This window comes from Ochotona curzoniae, unplaced genomic scaffold (genome assembly GCF_017591425.1).
Source record: "Ochotona curzoniae isolate NIBS_2020 unplaced genomic scaffold, NIBS_Ocur_1.0 scaffold_1037, whole genome shotgun sequence".
Taxonomy (NCBI): Eukaryota; Metazoa; Chordata; class Mammalia; order Lagomorpha; family Ochotonidae; genus Ochotona; species Ochotona curzoniae.
In genome coordinates, this window is record NW_024467083.1 from 25,470,379 (window position 1) to 25,488,251 (window position 17,873).

The 17,873-nt window shown below is 38.0% G+C and overlaps 2 protein-coding genes across 2 annotated transcripts in view; one reads left to right on the top strand and one right to left on the bottom strand.

Annotated features, from left to right (window-relative positions):
- WDR3 (WD repeat domain 3) overlaps positions 1 to 16,354 on the top strand; it is a 29,933-nt gene extending 13,579 nt beyond the window's left edge. The window contains exons 12-27 of the mRNA XM_040998350.1: positions 1,016 to 1,109; positions 4,518 to 4,619; positions 6,130 to 6,215; positions 6,370 to 6,505; positions 7,158 to 7,214; positions 8,779 to 8,879; positions 9,078 to 9,189; positions 9,310 to 9,444; positions 9,702 to 9,752; positions 10,214 to 10,279; positions 10,732 to 10,824; positions 11,416 to 11,463; positions 12,637 to 12,680; positions 12,855 to 12,983; positions 14,665 to 14,758; positions 15,630 to 16,354. Of these exons, the coding sequence (XP_040854284.1) occupies positions 1,016 to 1,109; positions 4,518 to 4,619; positions 6,130 to 6,215; positions 6,370 to 6,505; positions 7,158 to 7,214; positions 8,779 to 8,879; positions 9,078 to 9,189; positions 9,310 to 9,444; positions 9,702 to 9,752; positions 10,214 to 10,279; positions 10,732 to 10,824; positions 11,416 to 11,463; positions 12,637 to 12,680; positions 12,855 to 12,983; positions 14,665 to 14,758; positions 15,630 to 15,785 (1,504 nt within the window). The 3' untranslated portion in view covers positions 15,786 to 16,354. The remainder of the gene's footprint in view (positions 1 to 1,015; positions 1,110 to 4,517; positions 4,620 to 6,129; positions 6,216 to 6,369; positions 6,506 to 7,157; positions 7,215 to 8,778; positions 8,880 to 9,077; positions 9,190 to 9,309; positions 9,445 to 9,701; positions 9,753 to 10,213; positions 10,280 to 10,731; positions 10,825 to 11,415; positions 11,464 to 12,636; positions 12,681 to 12,854; positions 12,984 to 14,664; positions 14,759 to 15,629) is intronic.
- Positions 10,604 to 17,873, bottom strand: part of SPAG17 (sperm associated antigen 17) — a 198,100-nt gene continuing 190,830 nt past the window's right edge. Inside the window, exon 49 of the mRNA XM_040998349.1 lies at positions 10,604 to 10,774. The gene's annotated coding sequence lies outside the window, so the exon portion shown is untranslated. The remainder of the gene's footprint in view (positions 10,775 to 17,873) is intronic.

Below are 17,873 nucleotides of genomic sequence, written 5' to 3' on the forward strand. Positions count from 1 at the left end.
GTCCCATCTGAATATGTAATTACTGTCTGTTATTCTAACCCAAAATTGTTCTCAATTTCCTCTCATATTCATATTATCCAGTCTTTTAGCAACTTCTGCCTTCAAAACATTGTGAATCCAACCCCATCTCACCACCTGTCAGGCCACTACCTCAGTTCTTATGGCCTTCTTCATCACCGGTTCTGCATGCTTCCTTGATTTTTCCCTCCATAGTTTATTCTCAGTGAGACAGCCATTGTCATCTTTTTGTCATGGAAGTTTTACCTCTAGAGTTCTATCTCACTCTGACGAAAAGCCAAGTCCTTTCCGGCCTTACCTCATACTACCCTCCTTTTTGGCTGCACTCTGGCCACACTGACCCCCTTGGAGTCCTTAAAGCACAGCAGGAATATACCTGCCCCTTGGCTGCTGTGCTACCAATTGTTTCAGAAGGAACAGCCGCCTGTTTATCTGCAGGCTTTCTCCTTATCAGGTGCCAGTTTGGCCTTCCTTTCTATGCCCTGTATATTCATTCTCTTCACCAGGTTGTTATATGCTATAGTTACCATTCCTGAAGAATTTTAAGCATATGAGATTAGAAGCCTCTGCTTTCTTATCCACTGCTTTAACTGCAACACCTAGAATGGCACGTGGCATGTGGTAGGCATTCAGTAAATGATTGTGAATCAAGTGAACCTTTTATATATGTTTGTTGAAGGATAAGTAGTTATGGGTCTATAAAATGAACATTATGTGGAGGGCTGTGTAGTCACATGCTAATTTGACGTGCGATTCTTTCTGCTCATTGGCTTCTTGAGAATGGCCTGTCGGGCTCTGTGGAACCATAGAAAATGTGGTCAGCGTTGCTTAGATGTAAGAGGCGCCTACAGGAAAAACAAAGTTTGCTTTAGTATTTTCTCCTTTGACTATAATTTTGTCTGAAAAGGGGGTGTGAAGACTTGTGTGCTCTCATGTGAATGTGTGTGCTGAAGCAGAACACTGACTTGAAACATGATTTCTTCATTCTTTCTCATAGATCGACACTGCAATGCATTCGCACCATGCCCTGTGAATATGCACTGTGTTCGTTCTTTGTACCTGGTGATAGGCAGGTAGTCATAGGAACAAAGGTAAGCTAAGACTTCTGCAATTTCTGGGGCTTTTCCACCCAATATTATAGTTGCTTAGAAAGTCTGATTCCTTTTTATTGCATTGGAAGTGTATCAAACCTCAATAAAATAGAGGATGTTGGTAATTGATTCTTGTACATGTGCATATTATTTTTCCTTTTCTTTTTTTCTTATTTGCTTCATTTTCTTTTCCTTTTTTTTTTTTGTCATTTAAAAAATTAATCCATGTCTGAAATTATAATTGAACAAATTAAAATCATGAATTTAAAAATAGCCACCCTTAGCATTTTGGTAATTATTCTTATGTGTCTTTTTGTAAGCAACTGAAGTAACTGTTTTTAATTAATGAGAAAATATATTAAAATATATTAAATGCTTTGTATAATGCTGCAACATCAGATAAACATTCAGTAACAATAAACTGGGCAAGTTGTATTCTTAAACGCTGCTCACATTGGGACGATCCATGTGGGAAGAGGCAGACATGGGTTTGAATTCAGGTTTTCCACTTTACAAATGAGTAACTTGGAGCAAATCTCTTAACTTCTTTTGAGTGTATTCATTTACAAAATCAGATAGTGACACTTGCTTTTTACACAAAATCATTCACACCAAATAGATGGATCTGCTTATGGCACCCAGCTCTGCCACTTACTAGCCATGTGAGCTTTGGGAATGTAACTTGGTAAAGATAGCCTTGGTTTTCTGTAGAAAAGTGCTATGAATAAACATTGGTTATTCATAGCACTATGCAGGCCCTTTGGGCAGAGACTTGCCCAGAGTCTCTAGCAGATCATAGAGCTGGTAATAGAAGTAGCAGTAGTGATACATGGTATTGATGGTAAGATCAAAACAATTAAATCAAAACAATTAAATTCCTGACCTAGGGCATGTTGTGAAACATCTATGTCAGGAAGTTGTTTTTTTTTTTTTTGTCAGTATCTTCTTAAACCACTACCAGGTGTGCATGAATTTTGTTAGAAAATCTGTGCATTACAATGGATATTTATTTATTTATTTTTAAATTTTTTATTTTGACAATCCTTACATATTCAACTGAGGTAAAAGAGGATATAGAGGGAGAAGCCCCACCCAGTTTCCCACCCACCCCAAGTCCCGGATGTGGGGCATGCTCTGAGATACTCGATCAAGTGGTTCCAACAGTTCCCCACAATGGATATTTCTTACCCAGCTAAAAGTGTAAAGTAATTTGGAGAACTTTCAGAGTCAGTATCAGGGAAGCACATCATTTCAGTCAGAAATTTCCTCATTTTATTGCTCAACAAATGTCTGACTCATTCTTGACTGTTATGAAAATGTTGTGGATTGCTTGAAGACTTACATATGTGGAGGTTCCAAAAAGTTGGTGGATAATAGAATTAATTCATGTGGATACAGAATGACACACAGTTATTTCTTTTGTTTTTCTGTGATTTTTATTGCACTGTATTATAAATGTCTATTAGTTGGGTTTTATAATTTTATTTTATTATTTTAATGATATAGTTCCATAGGCTCTGGAATTTTCCCTCCCCAAGTTCCCTCCCCACTACTGATTTCTCCTATGTTATTATACTAGTTTAGTCCTGCATGAATAGCCCTAAGTCTATCATTCTGCTATTTAAATGTATCCTGACATTGTAGATATGGACAATCATAGAAAGTCTGGCATCCTATTGCCAATATTTAAGTCTTATTGGAAATCCATCTTTGATTTGGAAGTGGAGAGGCATACTGCATTATATCTTCACAATTCAATATGATAGTCTGTTATTACACAGTTGCTATACATCCCCTTAAATGAAAAGTTGTTCATAAAACAAAATAACAGGAAAAAAAATAGGAGATTTACAATGACATGAAGCTAAATAACAGCTTCTGAATAACAGTGTATCACTGAAGAAATGAGAAAAAAAATCAGAAGACATAGCTCACCAACAAAGATTTGGGGAATCAAAATGAAATGATGAAAAAAGATACTCCAGGCTACTGAAAAAGAAAAATGAACTGATGTAGGCATTCTTATATCAGATAATACAGACTTTCATAAGGAAAATATTAAGAGAGATGAAGAAGAATTCCACATAATGATCAAAGGATCCATGCAGCAAGAAGAAATCACCTTACTAGTTTCTTAAGATGTTTTCTTTTTCATCTCTAATTTTACTTAGTTTTTCTCTTGCTTTTCTTTGCTTGTCTAGCTAAAATTTTGTTTTGCTCATCCTCTTAAAACGTGGTGCTTTTGTTGAAATTTGAAGTTTTTTAGTTTGAATTCTATTTATTTTTGCTCTGATTTTTATAATTTCTTGCTTCCTATTCATGTTTGCTTTTTAATAAGTCTGAGATATATTATTAGATCTTTTATTTGTGGTATTTTGATTTTTTGTATGCACCTCATATATGTTGCTTTCAATGCTGTATTTACTACATTTCATGGATTTTAATATTTTTATCTTCATTCTTCAACAAAGTTTCTTTTTCTTATCAATTTGCTCAGTGATATATAGGTCATACATAGCATTGTTTTCTTCAAGGAAGTTTTGATTTTCTTTTACATACTTATTTCTAAGACATATTTTCTGTGAACTTTCTGATGACTCCTTGTAAATGACTAATAGGCAATCTCTGGCCTATTCTTATGCTAAACAGTTTATGTATATTCCCTTATTGGATCCTCACAACAACTTAGATATTGTTGATGAACTCCATTTTACCTGTGAAACAGGTTCATCCAGATGAGTTCACTCATGGTCACAGAGTTTGGAAAAAGTAGATCTGAGACTTGAATCTCATAGCTTATTCTGTTTCTGCTACCTTGTACTAAAGCTCATCTTAGCCAACTCTGCATTTGAGTGTGTGTTACATGCTGACATCATGACCAGAATTATGGAGTGATTATCTTCTATGTTACTGTGTTTACAAATAAAGAGAACAATATACATAATTCATTTTCTTCCATTAACGTTGTAGCTGTATCTTTTTGTTAATGTCTTCGAGAGTAGGAAACCAAAGATAGATGGATGAGAGTTAAACTGGTTACTGTAGAAAATGGCAAACTTTATAGGAGATTGAACTTTAAAAGGCTTTTTTATGCTTAACATTTGCTGTTGTATTTATTCTGATTTGTCTGTGGTGATGATACTTCCCTTTTGAAGTTCTAGAGCCTGTGGAAGTGACAGGAGTCAGGTTGTATAATTCCACAGTTGTATAGCATGGCTGCCTGCTCGGATAAACTCAGCATTTCAACACAAAATTTCCTAACATCTGTTCGAGTACAGAATATAGGGCATTGGCTCCATTGTGTTAGCTACTGAATTTATGAAATTTTTTTCTGAGCTGTGAGTCAGGAATCATGTGAGTTGTAGAGTATGTGCTTATTCTAGCTTTGCGTGTTTTATGTCTTTCTAGACAGGGAAGCTACAGTTGTTTGACTTGGCCTCTGGAAACCTGCTGGAGACAATAGATGCCCATGATGGAGCTTTGTGGTCCATGTCTGTCTCCCCTGATCAGGTAACTAGGCCAGATTTTAAAGTACTAGCTACAAATCCCAGTTATTATGTTGAGTTTTACTGCTGCACAAGAGATTTTGCTCCCACATTCTCTAAAGATTAGTTTATATTTTCGTTTAATCTTTTGACTTATTTAATAGTGTCCTCTTACATGCCTGGTAATATGCATTGTTGTCATTATGAAATGAATTATTCAGCTGCTCTTGCTCATCAGTGGCATAGCACCAAATGATTCACTTTCATTATGTGTTAACTTGTGGTCTGTGATATTATTTACGAAAAGTATTTTCTTGGGAAACAAGGTAGAGAATGCAGAATTTTCTCTTCCCCTTCCAGCCCCAAATGTGTGTGACTGTTTAAGTGTTTAGAATTTTTAACAAATGTGTTAGTCCCTAGAAATCAAAAATAAAAGTGTGTTCCCCTTCTTTAGAGTTACTCTGGAAGATCACGCATATACTCTTGGAATGGTAATTTTGCTCAGAATACTTTGAGAATATTTTTGATGATGTCATTCACTTGGGTATTCTCAAAGATAGCAAATTTTTGCCCATTCAGAATGTTACCTTAGGGAAAAAAAGTAAATGTGCAGTTTTGAGTAATTAATACCTTTTGGCATAAAAACAAATAGTTGTGAATTTAAAGTGCTAATAACATTTTTGTTCTCTTCTGCATGCTATGTATTCTTTCACTAAAGATCATAGAAAGGTTATTTCTTGTGTACGTCTGAGATGGTGTAATAGATACTTGAGATTCATTTTTCTGACTGTGTTCTTTGTGCTTTCCAACATAGTGAAAATAATTTTGGTACTGCAAAGCAGCCTTACACAGGGACTGTTTTCACAAGAGTTTTGCAGTTGTATATGTGTACAACTCTTTTGAGGTGAATAGTCTAAACAAGGTCATTTTTATAATCAGCTCTTTAGATATTTGTTAGATTAACTTAGCATTTTGTGGCAAGTACTTGTCATGCTTGCCTTCTTGGTTCCAGCAAAAGTCTGACTGTCGTTACAGATTTTTCCTTCCTTCTAATGGAAGTGTAAGCAGACTCCAGAAAGTTCTTGGAAAGTGGAATTAAAAGATAAGGTTATTGTAGTCCCAGAAACTTGAAATTCTTCTGTATGAGAAGCTTATACAAAGTGTATATTGTAAATAAAATAATAAACTGCTTGTTTATTTCAGTTATTTTTTTAATATCAAAATAAAATTAATGGCATTTTCTGTGACCTTTGGAGCACCTTTGTACAGGTAGACTCTCCATTTGTCGCATGATCTGCTAGTGTATATGAGGGATTTTCAAAGACTTTGGCAGTATTCCTAAGCGAACAACAAAAGATGTTAGGGAGAGCCACATTTTTCTTAATTCTTATCCCAGTAATAATAATAATAATAATAATAATAATAATAATAATAATAATAGTAAAGTCTGTTTTAACACTGTTCTGATCCATCATTTTAAAGTGTCATTTGTATGTTAAACTAGTTTTTTAAATTGAAATGTAATTTAATTTCAGCGTGGCTTTGTGACTGGTGGTGCGGATAAATCTGTCAAATTTTGGGATTTTGAATTGGTAAAAGATGAAAACAGTACCCAGAAAAGGTGAGCAGACATTCCCTGTGCCCTTTTAGGAGTGAGAATGAGAGCCATTGGATGGCCTGTTGGCATGTGGATCTTTGTCGTGCCTAGAGTGCTTGGAAGTGTCCGTTTTTGGAGCACTCATTTTTATTTCTCTTGATGCTTTCTGCGATACTAGACTTTCCGTGAAGCAAACCCGGACCTTGCAGCTGGATGAGGATGTTCTGTGTGTCCGTTTCTCTCCCAATCAGAAGCTGTTGGCTGTGTCTTTGCTGGACTGCACTGTGAAGATTTTCTATGTTGACACTTTGAAGGTAGGGTGGCGATGCCTGGGGATACATTCTTTATTTCTGACCAGTTTAAGAAATTGAGTTGAGACCATAAAAGTAACCTTGACTGTACTCAACAAAAATACACATTTAAAGGTTTGTGTGTCAATGAAAAGATTTTAAGTGGATGTGGAAAACTAGATATTTAAAAGAACTGTTGTGATATGTGTCATTTATATCGCATACATTTGAAAAATTTTCTGGATAGAAAAGCTGTCAGAGCTAGTAATTTTCCTAGACAGCGGCTTCACAGCTGGCTGTGAATAATGTGGGTTGTGTTAAACGTTATTGAGCCCTAAGGATTGGTAGATTGGATTGTACCTGGGAATATTTTTGTGAAACTAATTCTCTGAAACATTTCCTACTAAGAGTTTCAGAGAACCTCTCTGTGCCATCCTCTGAGTAAGGCAGCCACACAGCACACTCTTCTGGCAAGTTCAGGCAGGAGCTGTGGAGTGGGGCGAGTCCTCCTGACAAACTACCTTCATTGGGTTGTCACCTTTGCAGATACAGACATGAAGCAGTCCTCAAGTATGTTTAGTGTATTTTGAAGCTAGATTTCAGTTGTGTAAGAATTTATGACTATTTTATTGATAGGAATGAGTTATAAATATATTTTTTTCTTTTTGATCTTTAGTTTTTCCTCTCACTGTATGGACACAAACTGCCTGTTATCTGCATGGACATCTCTTATGTAAGTAGAGTTTAAATGCTAAGGTGTCTTTTCTCTTACTTCCTGGCTTGAGATCTTCATTTTGGAATATTTCAATTCTGTTCTATATTCAATTTTCTTTCCAAAACGTCTCACAATTAATTCATGAAAAATGTGTTACTTTAAGAATTTCCTATTGTGGCTCTCTGTAAATGTTATAATTGGTAAGAACCCTAAAATCTGAAAAGTGTATTTTGTGTGTTTTTACTTCTATGATATATTATTTTCAAATTTCTATCCATTTTTTTGAAAGACAGTATTGCTGCTGTTGTCTGCTGCTTCATTAGCCGGATTGCCATAATGGCTTTGGCTGACCAGGCAGAAGCCCTTGGTCAGAAATTCGATCCAGGGCTCCTACAGGGATGGGAGGCATCTAGCCACTGGAGCCTTCACCTGCCAGCGTCTGCATGAGCAGGAAAGCAGAACCCAGCACATCTAGGACTCAAACCCAGGCACTCCAAATTGGAAGTGGCTGTCCCAACTAGTTTCATAGCTGATAATGTGAATATCCTATCCATGAAAGACTAAGAAGAAGTACCCCCTTTTGTTATCAAGGATGGAATTCGGTACCCTCCCTGACTCCCTCACTCCTCACTTGTTTTAATTTGAAAGGCAGAAAGAAGAGGAGAGACAGAGAGTATCTCCCATCTGCTGGTTCACTCCCCAACTGGTCACAGTAGCCAGAGCTTAGCCAGGCCGGAGCCAGCTTCTTCTAGGTCTCCCATGTGAGTACAGGGGCTCACATACTTGGTCATCCTCCACTGCTTTTCCAGCTGCTTTAGCAGACAGCAGGATTGAAAGTGGAGCAGCCAAGACTTGAGCTGGTACCCATATGAGATGCCAAGGCTTCACCTGGAGGTTTAGCCTGTTATGTTACAACACCAGTGCTGGAATTTGGGTTTATATTTAGATTTTTACACTATTTTACATTTTGTATTGTCCTTTGTCCTTTTCTGATCACAATTGTGTTTTTTTTCTTCAGTGTACTGTTAAGACTAGCCATAAGTATTTAAAGAGTAATCTGTGTGAAAGAAATTAAAATTGGCCCAATAGCTATATTGCACTAGCAGGTTTAACATACAGTGTTGAAAATACTCATAGGCATTTGAATTAGGCATCAACACAGAAAAAGCAATAGTGATTGTGAACTGGGATGTAGGACTGACTTTTAAATATCTGATAGGTTCTTTCCTGGCCTCATTCTCCACTTTTCTCTTGTACTCTTCACACAAATTATATAGCAAAGATTAGGGGTTTTTTCTTATTATGTATTTTAAGAAAGAAGATACCCCTGAGATCAAACCAATACTGCTCTGTGGAAATACAAAAAAAATATTGAAGCACGGAGTTCATGCTTCATTTAATAAGGTTTGCAAAGTAGTTCTGTAGGTAAAGGCCAGAATTATGGTGGTAATCTAAGAGAAATGAAATACATTTTTAAATATTTAATATTTTTAAAAGAAATGAGTTGAACATTCTTATATGTCTTGTTAGCTTTTGTCTAGTTTACATAATTGATATTAAGTACTATTTGCTTTTTTTATAGGATGGAGCACTGATAGCGACGGGTTCTGCTGATAGGAATGTAAAAATCTGGGGCTTGGACTTTGGGGACTGCCATAAATCTCTCTTTGCGCATGATGACAGGTACGTATGGTCTGTTGAGAACCCTCTGGTTCAGCTGTCATTTTTCTAGAGCCTCTGTGCCTTTGACTTAGTGTTGTTAGTGACAACCTGAGAGTCCTGTAGTCGGACACTCTAGACTAGCTAGTCAAAAGACACAAGGCTCACATGACTCTTCATGAACCTGAAATTTAATGACGTTTGCGATTTCTGGCCTTCCAGTGTGATGTACCTACAGTTTGTGCCAAAGTCTCACCTCTTCTTCACTGCTGGGAAAGATCGCAAAATTAAGCAGTGGGATGCAGACAAATTTGAACACATACAAACTCTGGAGGTAACTGTGTCTTGCCCAATCTGCTTGCTCAGTACTTAAGTACTGATAAAATGTTTGCCTGCTTATACAAGCATTGTGAATGAGGTATGCTTACTTCCATTTTTGTCTTTTTTTTTCCAGGGACACCACCAGGAAATTTGGTGTTTGGCTGTAAGTCCCAATGGAGACTATGTTGTGTCATCATCCCATGACAAATCTCTGAGGCTGTGGGAGAGAACAAGAGAGCCTCTTATTCTGGAGGAAGAAAAGGAGATGGTAAGAATTTGGGCCTGGGTACAGGTGTGCTGGTGGGCTCCTGACAGCCTGTCCCAGTTGTAGTTTGCCTTCTTGCAGTCAAACTTCATTGAGGCCAAGCCCAAGAACTTGCTGATATTTGTAAGATCAGTGTCAGACAGAAACAAGGATGCCATTATTGGACTGTATTTTGAAAGAAGCCGTTTCTTACTGTCTAAGCTTATAAGATGACAAAGGTGTTTTTTTTCTCAAATTAACTTATCTCTATTTAATGGCAGCAAAGGGAGGCTGAGTATGAGGAGAGTGTGGCCAAAGAAGATCAACCAGCAGTAAGTAAATCTTTTGAGACCCTGACATTTACTGTAACTTTAAGAATTTCAGTGCAGTTATAATTGGAGCTGGATGCCAAAGGTATCGTCAGCTGATAGGAAAGAATGTATGTAGCCTGTTCCGATCAACTGTATGTCCTGGTTTAGCTGGATAAAGTGAGAGATCACTCTGGTATTAAATATTTCCCATTCTGAAATTGTGTTTTGTTTTAGGCAAACTTTAGGGAATTATTAATTCACTTTAAAATAAAAATAACTGAGGAATTGGACATAATCTTTAAATATTTGTAGGATATTCTCATGATAAGGCATATAAAGCAGACAGCATAGTGTTAGACTAAGTACTCAGTGGTAGCTGATACCTGTATCGTCATTTTCCTTCTTTCATAGCCTTATAGGTTACCTCGTTGCTTTGTAACTACAGTCTCAAGGTTGTTCAAGTATGTCTTTGTTTCTGGCAGGTTCCAGGGGAGACTCAAGGTGATAACTACTTTACTGGAAAGAAAACCATTGAAACAGTTAAAGCTGTAAGTTAATAGAGAAGGTGTTATCTCTATTTTTAATAGGATCCTGTATGTACCAAAAAACTCCTTTGTGACAAAAAGTTGATGAAATTTAAAGATGAGGGTCTTAGCCTCTTCATGCTTCCCTTGTAATGGGGGATGGGGAGGGTCCATGTGTGCAGCAGTACATCAGTACGTGGTTTCCTTCTGAAGGTGACACCTTCCAGGCCTTCCTGGGAACTGCTCAGCTAAGGTGTCTCCTTTAGGGTCTCCCCCAAATATGTGACACTTATTCTCTCTGAAGATTGTGAAAAATGTGAAAAGAAGAGCAAAGATACCCTTAAATACTGTTTGGCACGTCTTTATTCTACTGATTCATGCTATTTTGCCGAGTGAATTCGTAGTCAGGCCTTCTGCTTTCAGAGTCCTGGGATGACGGAGTGTGTTGTGATGATTTCTTTATCATTATCTCGTAGGCTGAGAGGATCATGGAGGCTATTGAGTTGTACCGGGAGGAAACTGCAAAAATGAAAGAACACAAAGCCATCTGTAAAGCTGCAGGGAAAGAGGTAAGACAGTCTGTTACATTACACTCCTGGAAATAGTGTGAATAGAATTCTTAAAAGAAAACATTTCTTTCAGGATTTATTAACTCAGATCAGCACATAAGATAAATGCAGGATATTTTCCAATTCAGATGTTAGAAGATATCGAAGCACTATGAGAGGAAGGAAGGCTGGTCACAGTCTGCCAAGGGCCCTTTGGGCATTTATAATACCCTTCCCAAGCCAGGTGAATTTTTTGAACTAAAAATTGACATGCTATATAGATTTACTGAATTTTGAGTCAAGCCTGCATATGCCTTAGCAGGGCCAGACTGAATGACTTCATGGGCTGAGTGTTCTCCACCAGTGATGGGAACAGAAGGATAGAAATTACAGATTGAGGTGGTGATTTTGCTAAGTAAAAATTACATTCCTGCCTCTGTTTGAGGGTTAGGGTAACCATTTCAGATTTGTAGATAAAATCTCTGCCCAGAATTCATTCATAAGTACTAAATATCTTTCAGTTTTTAGTGTCTCCTATTTTCAAATTTATAAAATACTGCCTTGACAAGTACTACCAAAGTCTTATGTTTTCAATTAATAATTTTTTTATAGGTCCCTCTTCCCATGAACCCCATCCTGATGGCTTATGGCAATATTTCTGTGAGTAGAATGTTAAACCATTCCCACTTGGTCATTTAAAACATTAAAACAGGTAAAAGGAAGTAGAGAGGCGTTACAGTTTGGGGATGATGTACTAGAACATCCTTATTATTTGAAGAGAACCACTTGAGCATGACTTCCCAGTCTTTTTGTTCGGACTGGGCTGGCATCCTTTTGTTTTCTATTTCTATATTTCTGTCTTCAAAGCCTTCTGAAGATTAAGTGTACTTTGAAATAATCACTGAAGCAAAACCTGATGTAAATCAATGAGATGAAGAAGAGATGCAGGGAGAGCAATGGTAGAATGCATGGGTAATTTGGGGGTTTTTTTTGAAATGTGAAGTCGCAGAGAGGGCTATCTTATCTTCTCTTCACTGCTTTACTCCCAAATGGGCGCAATAACCATAGCTGAGCCAGACCAAAGCCAGAAGCATTGTTAGGGTCTTCCACATAAATGGTAGGGGTCCAACCACTTGGGCCATTTTCCTGCTGCTGCCTAGGCACATTAGTAGGGAACTGTATTAGTGGAGTAAGTGGGACTTGAACTGCTGCCTATGTGGCATGTTGGCATTAGAGGCAGTGGCTTAACTTGGTGCACTGAAACACTAGCCCCAATGGAATGCATGTTTGTCTAGCAATTAATTACTTAGTATTTTACTTGCCTGTCTCATTGACCATAATAGTCAAGTGATGTAGAGTTGCTTCATTTTTTTTCAGAAGGCAATTGGCCTTACAGGGTAACAGTTGACAAAGGGTCAGAGCTAGACTGTAAACCTAGATCTGCTAACTCTTACGCTTTCTTAGGTCTTGCAAGTCTGTTTATTAATTTAAAATTTGCAAGACAGGCTGCTCACATCTGTCTTTCTTGCCACTGCAGTTGTCAGTGCTGAGCCAGGGCTGTCTTGCTCTCCCACATGGGAGCAGGAAGCCAGCTTTCTGTGTCATCACTTCCCCCTGGAGTCTGTGTTAGCAGGAAGATGTCAGGAGCTAAAGTTGAGTGATCAGTACAGCTACTACACGTGGAAAATCGGTATCTTAACTGTTAGGCAGAATGTCCACCCCAGGTCTGAACATTTTGGCATACTGTTCTCAAATGAGGGTGAGGGGTTTCTCTCCTTCAGGACATGGTAAACAGCCAAGAGTGTCACTAACAGTGTTATCTTTCCTTTATAGCCTTCAGCTTATGTATTGGAGATTTTTAAGGGGATCAAGTCAAGGTGAGTCTGATTTTTCAGTTAACAACATTGGATACTTAATCAAACATGAAGCAAATAAAATTATAATTTTTTGAAGATCAGAATTTTTCAAGTAATTAATAAAAATAAGTAAAAGATTTAGAAGTAGACCATCTGAATAAATATGCCATTCTAATCTTTTTCTTTTTTCTTCAGTGAATTGGAGGAGTCACTACTTGTGCTACCATTCTCTTACGTTCCAGACATTCTTAAGCTCTTTAATGAATTCATCCAGCTGGGCTCTGATGTTGAACTTATATGTAGGTGTCTCTTCTTCCTCCTCAGGTAACTTCCATTTTTAGAGAACACGATGTTTACTCAGCAGCACTGCTCCTTAGCACCTTAGTGAAGCTCTCAGCGTTTGCGATAAAAAATTTCAGTGCTATCTGATGTAAAATATTTGTCATTCTTTGGAAGCAGTCTTTAAATAAGGACAGTGATTACTCTCTGGGTAATATGTAATAGTAACACATTGCTCGGGAACACTTAATGGTGGGCCGCCAGATTATACTCCTCTAAGATCCTGACTCAGATACACTCCTGAGTGTGTCTGGCTCTACTCCATGTACTGAAAGTCAGTTACTAATGGTCACTTCTGTGCTGAATCTTTAAGCTGTCTAGTTTAGCAGCTGGTGGTGGTGTTTCCTCATACCCAAATCGTAAGAACTAGATAATTTCTCCAGGTCCCTACACATGCAAATGGAAATATTAGGTAATATATGGAGGGAAACTACAGAACAGGAAAACAACTTATTGGTTGGCTACATTATTTGGCAGCATGTAATTAAGGAAGATGTATTTTCAGAGGCTTAAGAATTTATTCTTTTTTTTTTTTAAACAGTCATTTTAGTTTTAAGTCAGAGTTACAGAAAGAGGGGGAGAGGCAGAAAAGAGAGATCTACCATCCTCTGGCCCACTCCCCACATGGCCACAATGACCAGAGATGAGTGAACCCAAAGCCAAGAGCTTCCTCCAGGTCTCCCATGTGAGTGCCGGGTCGCGAGGCTTTGAGCCATCCTCTACTGCTTTACCAGGCCATTAGCAGGGAGTTGGAGCAAAAGTAGAACAGCTGGGAATTGAATCAGTGTCCATATTGAATGCCGACGCTACAGGCAGAGCATTAACTATTAACTCCACCATGCTAGCTGCAGAACTTATACTTACCTCTCATTCTCTGACTCCTACTCTCGAGCTATTCTAGCAAGGGACAGCAATGCAGATAAATAGAACATTCCTTAAATACTATCATGATTGCAAAAAGTGTCTTGTGGATACCAAGTATTTAAATGAGATATATTTAGTGACTTTACCAATTAGTTATTTGGTAAATTGGCAACCCTACATTCTTTATATTTTACTAGGAACGTAGTCAGAGAATAATAATGATTTATATCATTTGTTGCCATATATTTGTGGGCAAGTTTTGAAGACATAGATCCATATTCAACAATACTACTCCCTTCTTCTTGCTATGATATGTTATGTATTAATCTCTCCTGTTGAGTCAGGAGACACACCATGAGAATCTCTGGCATATCAAAGGTTAGGTATTAGAGATGCAGGTAAATACAGCAGGTTCACTGAGAATATCTTAGTGCCCTAAGTCAGAATTTCACTCTGATTTCTTTTTTTGCTGTAAGGTATCAGTAGAAATATTAGTAACTTGTCTGTTCTTAAAAGGCTGATTCTGTGAGCTTTCCACAAAATACCATTATCAGAATCTGATCACCTGGTGGAATGCTGATGAGAATTAGCTGTGCATTAAGTTTTAAGAAACTATTTTAAAAACTCATGATGTTGAGTTGAATAGTAGGAAAACTTTAGCCATTTTCACTAAAAGCATTTCTGTTCTCCCATGATAGTGAAATGAATATTTTATAATTATTGCCTTAATATTGTGTATGTTTGCTATTTCTAGAAGGGATAATGTGTTCAGAACCACCTTTTTCTCCTCGTATCTTATTAGGATTCACTTTGGACAAATCACTAGCAACCAAATGCTTGTATCAGTGATAGAACAATTAAAGGAAACAACTATTTCTAAAGTCAGCCAAGTCCGGGTAAGTGACTGTGTAGGTATGTAATACGAGGCAAAGTCCTTGTTTGTATATGAATAGGAAGTAGCAAAATGTGCTATGCCTTGTCTTGTCTTGAGCAGCACCAACTAGAAATCTGAGTGTGAAGTAAGTTTTTGTTGGAACATTTTTTCCCAGTTGCACCAATCTTTTTTATTTATCTATCTATCTATATATATTTTAATTACATTGTATTATGTGACACAGTTCTATAGGCACTGGGATTCCCCCCACCCCTCTCCCAACCCTCCCCCCATGGTGGGCTCCTGCCCCCGCTACGCAACCACAGTTCAGGTTTAGTTGAGATTCCTTCATTGCAAGCATACACCAAGCATAGAGTCCAGCATTTCATTGGTCAAATTCAGCGGCTTCTTGGGGAGACCCTCCCCAGTCCGAAGGCAGAGCCAACAGAGTAGAATCCCAGTCAATTAAAAGCCCCAACATAACATCAGCAACAATATATAACATTAAGGGATAAATTGACAAAGCATTGAGCAACCAATTTGTCAAAATTGAGTGCATGGTCTTAACAACTTCCTGTGACTATTTCAACAATTGAGGTGCGAAACAGTTTTAGGAGGGGTGTGCAGAGACATCTTCCATACCTTGGTGAGGAGTACTTAATCCCCGTGTCCTACCTAGTAAGGTGTGTGTGAGTCCATGCTGACCAAGCCTTCCTTGTTGTTCTCTGCCTATCCATTCCAATGTGAGTGTGTGTGTTTTAAAAATAGAAAACAATAGCACGCAAAGTCTTTAGCAGCAACATGCAAGGCTTTGGCTTCCTTGATTGGCATAGGCTTTCACTCTGCACTGATGTGGAAGAGGATTTATTTAGTCTTTCTTTTTCCTTCTCTAGGATGTTATCGGCTTCAATATGGCTGGTCTTGATTACCTCAAGAGGGAATGTGAGGCAAAAAGCGAAGTTATGTTTTTTGCTGATGCAGCTAGCCAGTTGGAAGAGAAAAAGAGGAAAAGGAAAAAGAGGGAGAAGCTAATTTTAACAGTGACATAGAACTGGATCTTGGGTGACTATTTCCACGTTTCCTTTACAAGAACTGAACTAAGAGGCAGTAGACTTGGCGTCATATTAAGAAGTACAGGAGTAACAGAAGATGACACAGCAGAAGCTCTCAGAATGTGGTTTCCAGTTTCACCTGAGGGAATTCCAACATGGGCCTGTGATCTGCCTCCAATGCTTGGATGTGAAACCATGATTACTTTGAAAATGTTTCTGTGCTCTCAAAGGTTGAACCCTCTGGTGGTTGCTCTCTTTATATTGATGTCAGGAGCTGAGAATCATTTTCATTAAGAATTTATTCAAATTAACATTTCAAAAGATTTCCATATTTTTTATGGCATATGATCTGTGATTTCTTCTTGTTACATTTTGCCTCCTGGTGAAACAATCAAGTGCATAATTAATTTCCTTCTGCCCATAAATGGCAGTGTCATGGACTTATGGAGCTTACAAGGGCTTAATCTCTTCCAGGTGCATATATTTGTATATATGATGATATTAATTGCTCTTTGTATTTTTCTGAGTAAAATAGATCTTTCTGATTAAAGAGCACTCATGCTAAAGGCTCCACTGTGCTTCTGAGTAAGAAATACACTTTGTGTAGGGATAGGGATTTGGGGGATAAAAGAATGTTCTAGGAACAGGTTGGCATTGATACTTTTGAGCCTTGTCTTTTCTTTCAACAGTCATTTTTCTCCCTTTAAGATTTATTTTATGTAAAGGGCAGAGTTTCAGAGAGATTAATTTCTGTCCACTGATTTACTCCCCATATAGTTGCAGTGACTATGACGGGTGGGCAAAGCTGGAGCATGGTCTGTCCAGGTCTCCCAAGTGGGGACAGGGATCTGCGCACGCAGGCCGTCATCTTCATGGCCTGCGTGCAGCCCTTAAATTATCCATTCAAACTTGCTAGAGCTGTCTTCACATTTTCTGTCTTCACTTGTAGTTTCCATTTTTGTCTTTAACTTAATTGTACTTTTCATCTAAGTTACCGTGTCCTGCCATAGCTACAGTTCTCGTGGCTTGGCGATTTGTATCCCCAATGATGAAATCTCTGAAGTGTAAGGTAAGAGATGTAGTAATACTACTTGTTGAGCAAAGTAGGAACAGAAAGCGAATGTTGGCAAGAATCCCTGAATGCCTAACTGGGGGAAAGTAGAGAATACAGTATGATATACTCTACTTGCTTCCCAACAAGTCTTCTTTTTCAGCAGCTGATGTTAATACCAAGGACCAGAGTTACTTAATTGTTGAAAAAAATATCTTAATTCTTAGTGAGAATAGAGGCTGAATCCATATTTTCTGGGCTTCTTATAGTTTTTCATTAGAACTTGAGGAAATTATAGCATTTTCAATTAATATTTTTGATGGTTTCCAAACCAGAACAAGTTTCAGGAGGGACACTGTATGCCATTAATAATTGTGTTTATGTTAAAAAAAACCTGTTTTCCTATAGTTTTGCCACCACTTACAGTTTATCAGGCTAACAGTATTAAGATGTTAATTCTGATAGTTTTACACTAATCAAAAAGAAGAGGAATTTGGTAAATAATGTGTACAGTACATAGCTGAATTAAACTTGAAATACAGGACATTCCTTAACACTAAAGGTTGGGTCCACAGTTCTATATATGTGTATTAGAAATTTATTTATTTTTATTGGAAAAGCAGATATACAGAGAGTAGGAGAGACAGAGAGGATGATCTTCCTTCCGATGGCTCACTCCCCAAGTGAGCGCAACAGCCGGTGCTGCGCCGATCTCAAGGCCAGAGCCAGGAGCAATTCCGGGTCTCCCACATGGGTGCAGGGTCCCAAGGCTTTGGGCCGTCCTCGACTGCTTTCCCAGGGCTGCCAGGATTAGAACCGGCTCCCATATGGGATCCTGGGCATGCAAGGCGAGGACTTTAACCACTATGCTATTGTGCCCGGCCCACCACAGGTATATTTAAATGAATTTGAAGCCAAAGCAGATTTCTACTCAAGAACCCATTTCCTGGCTTAATCAGCCATTAACTATGTTATTCTCAATATTAAAAAATGCTTTCTCTTGCAAATGGTACAGTATGTTACCTTTAGAAAGC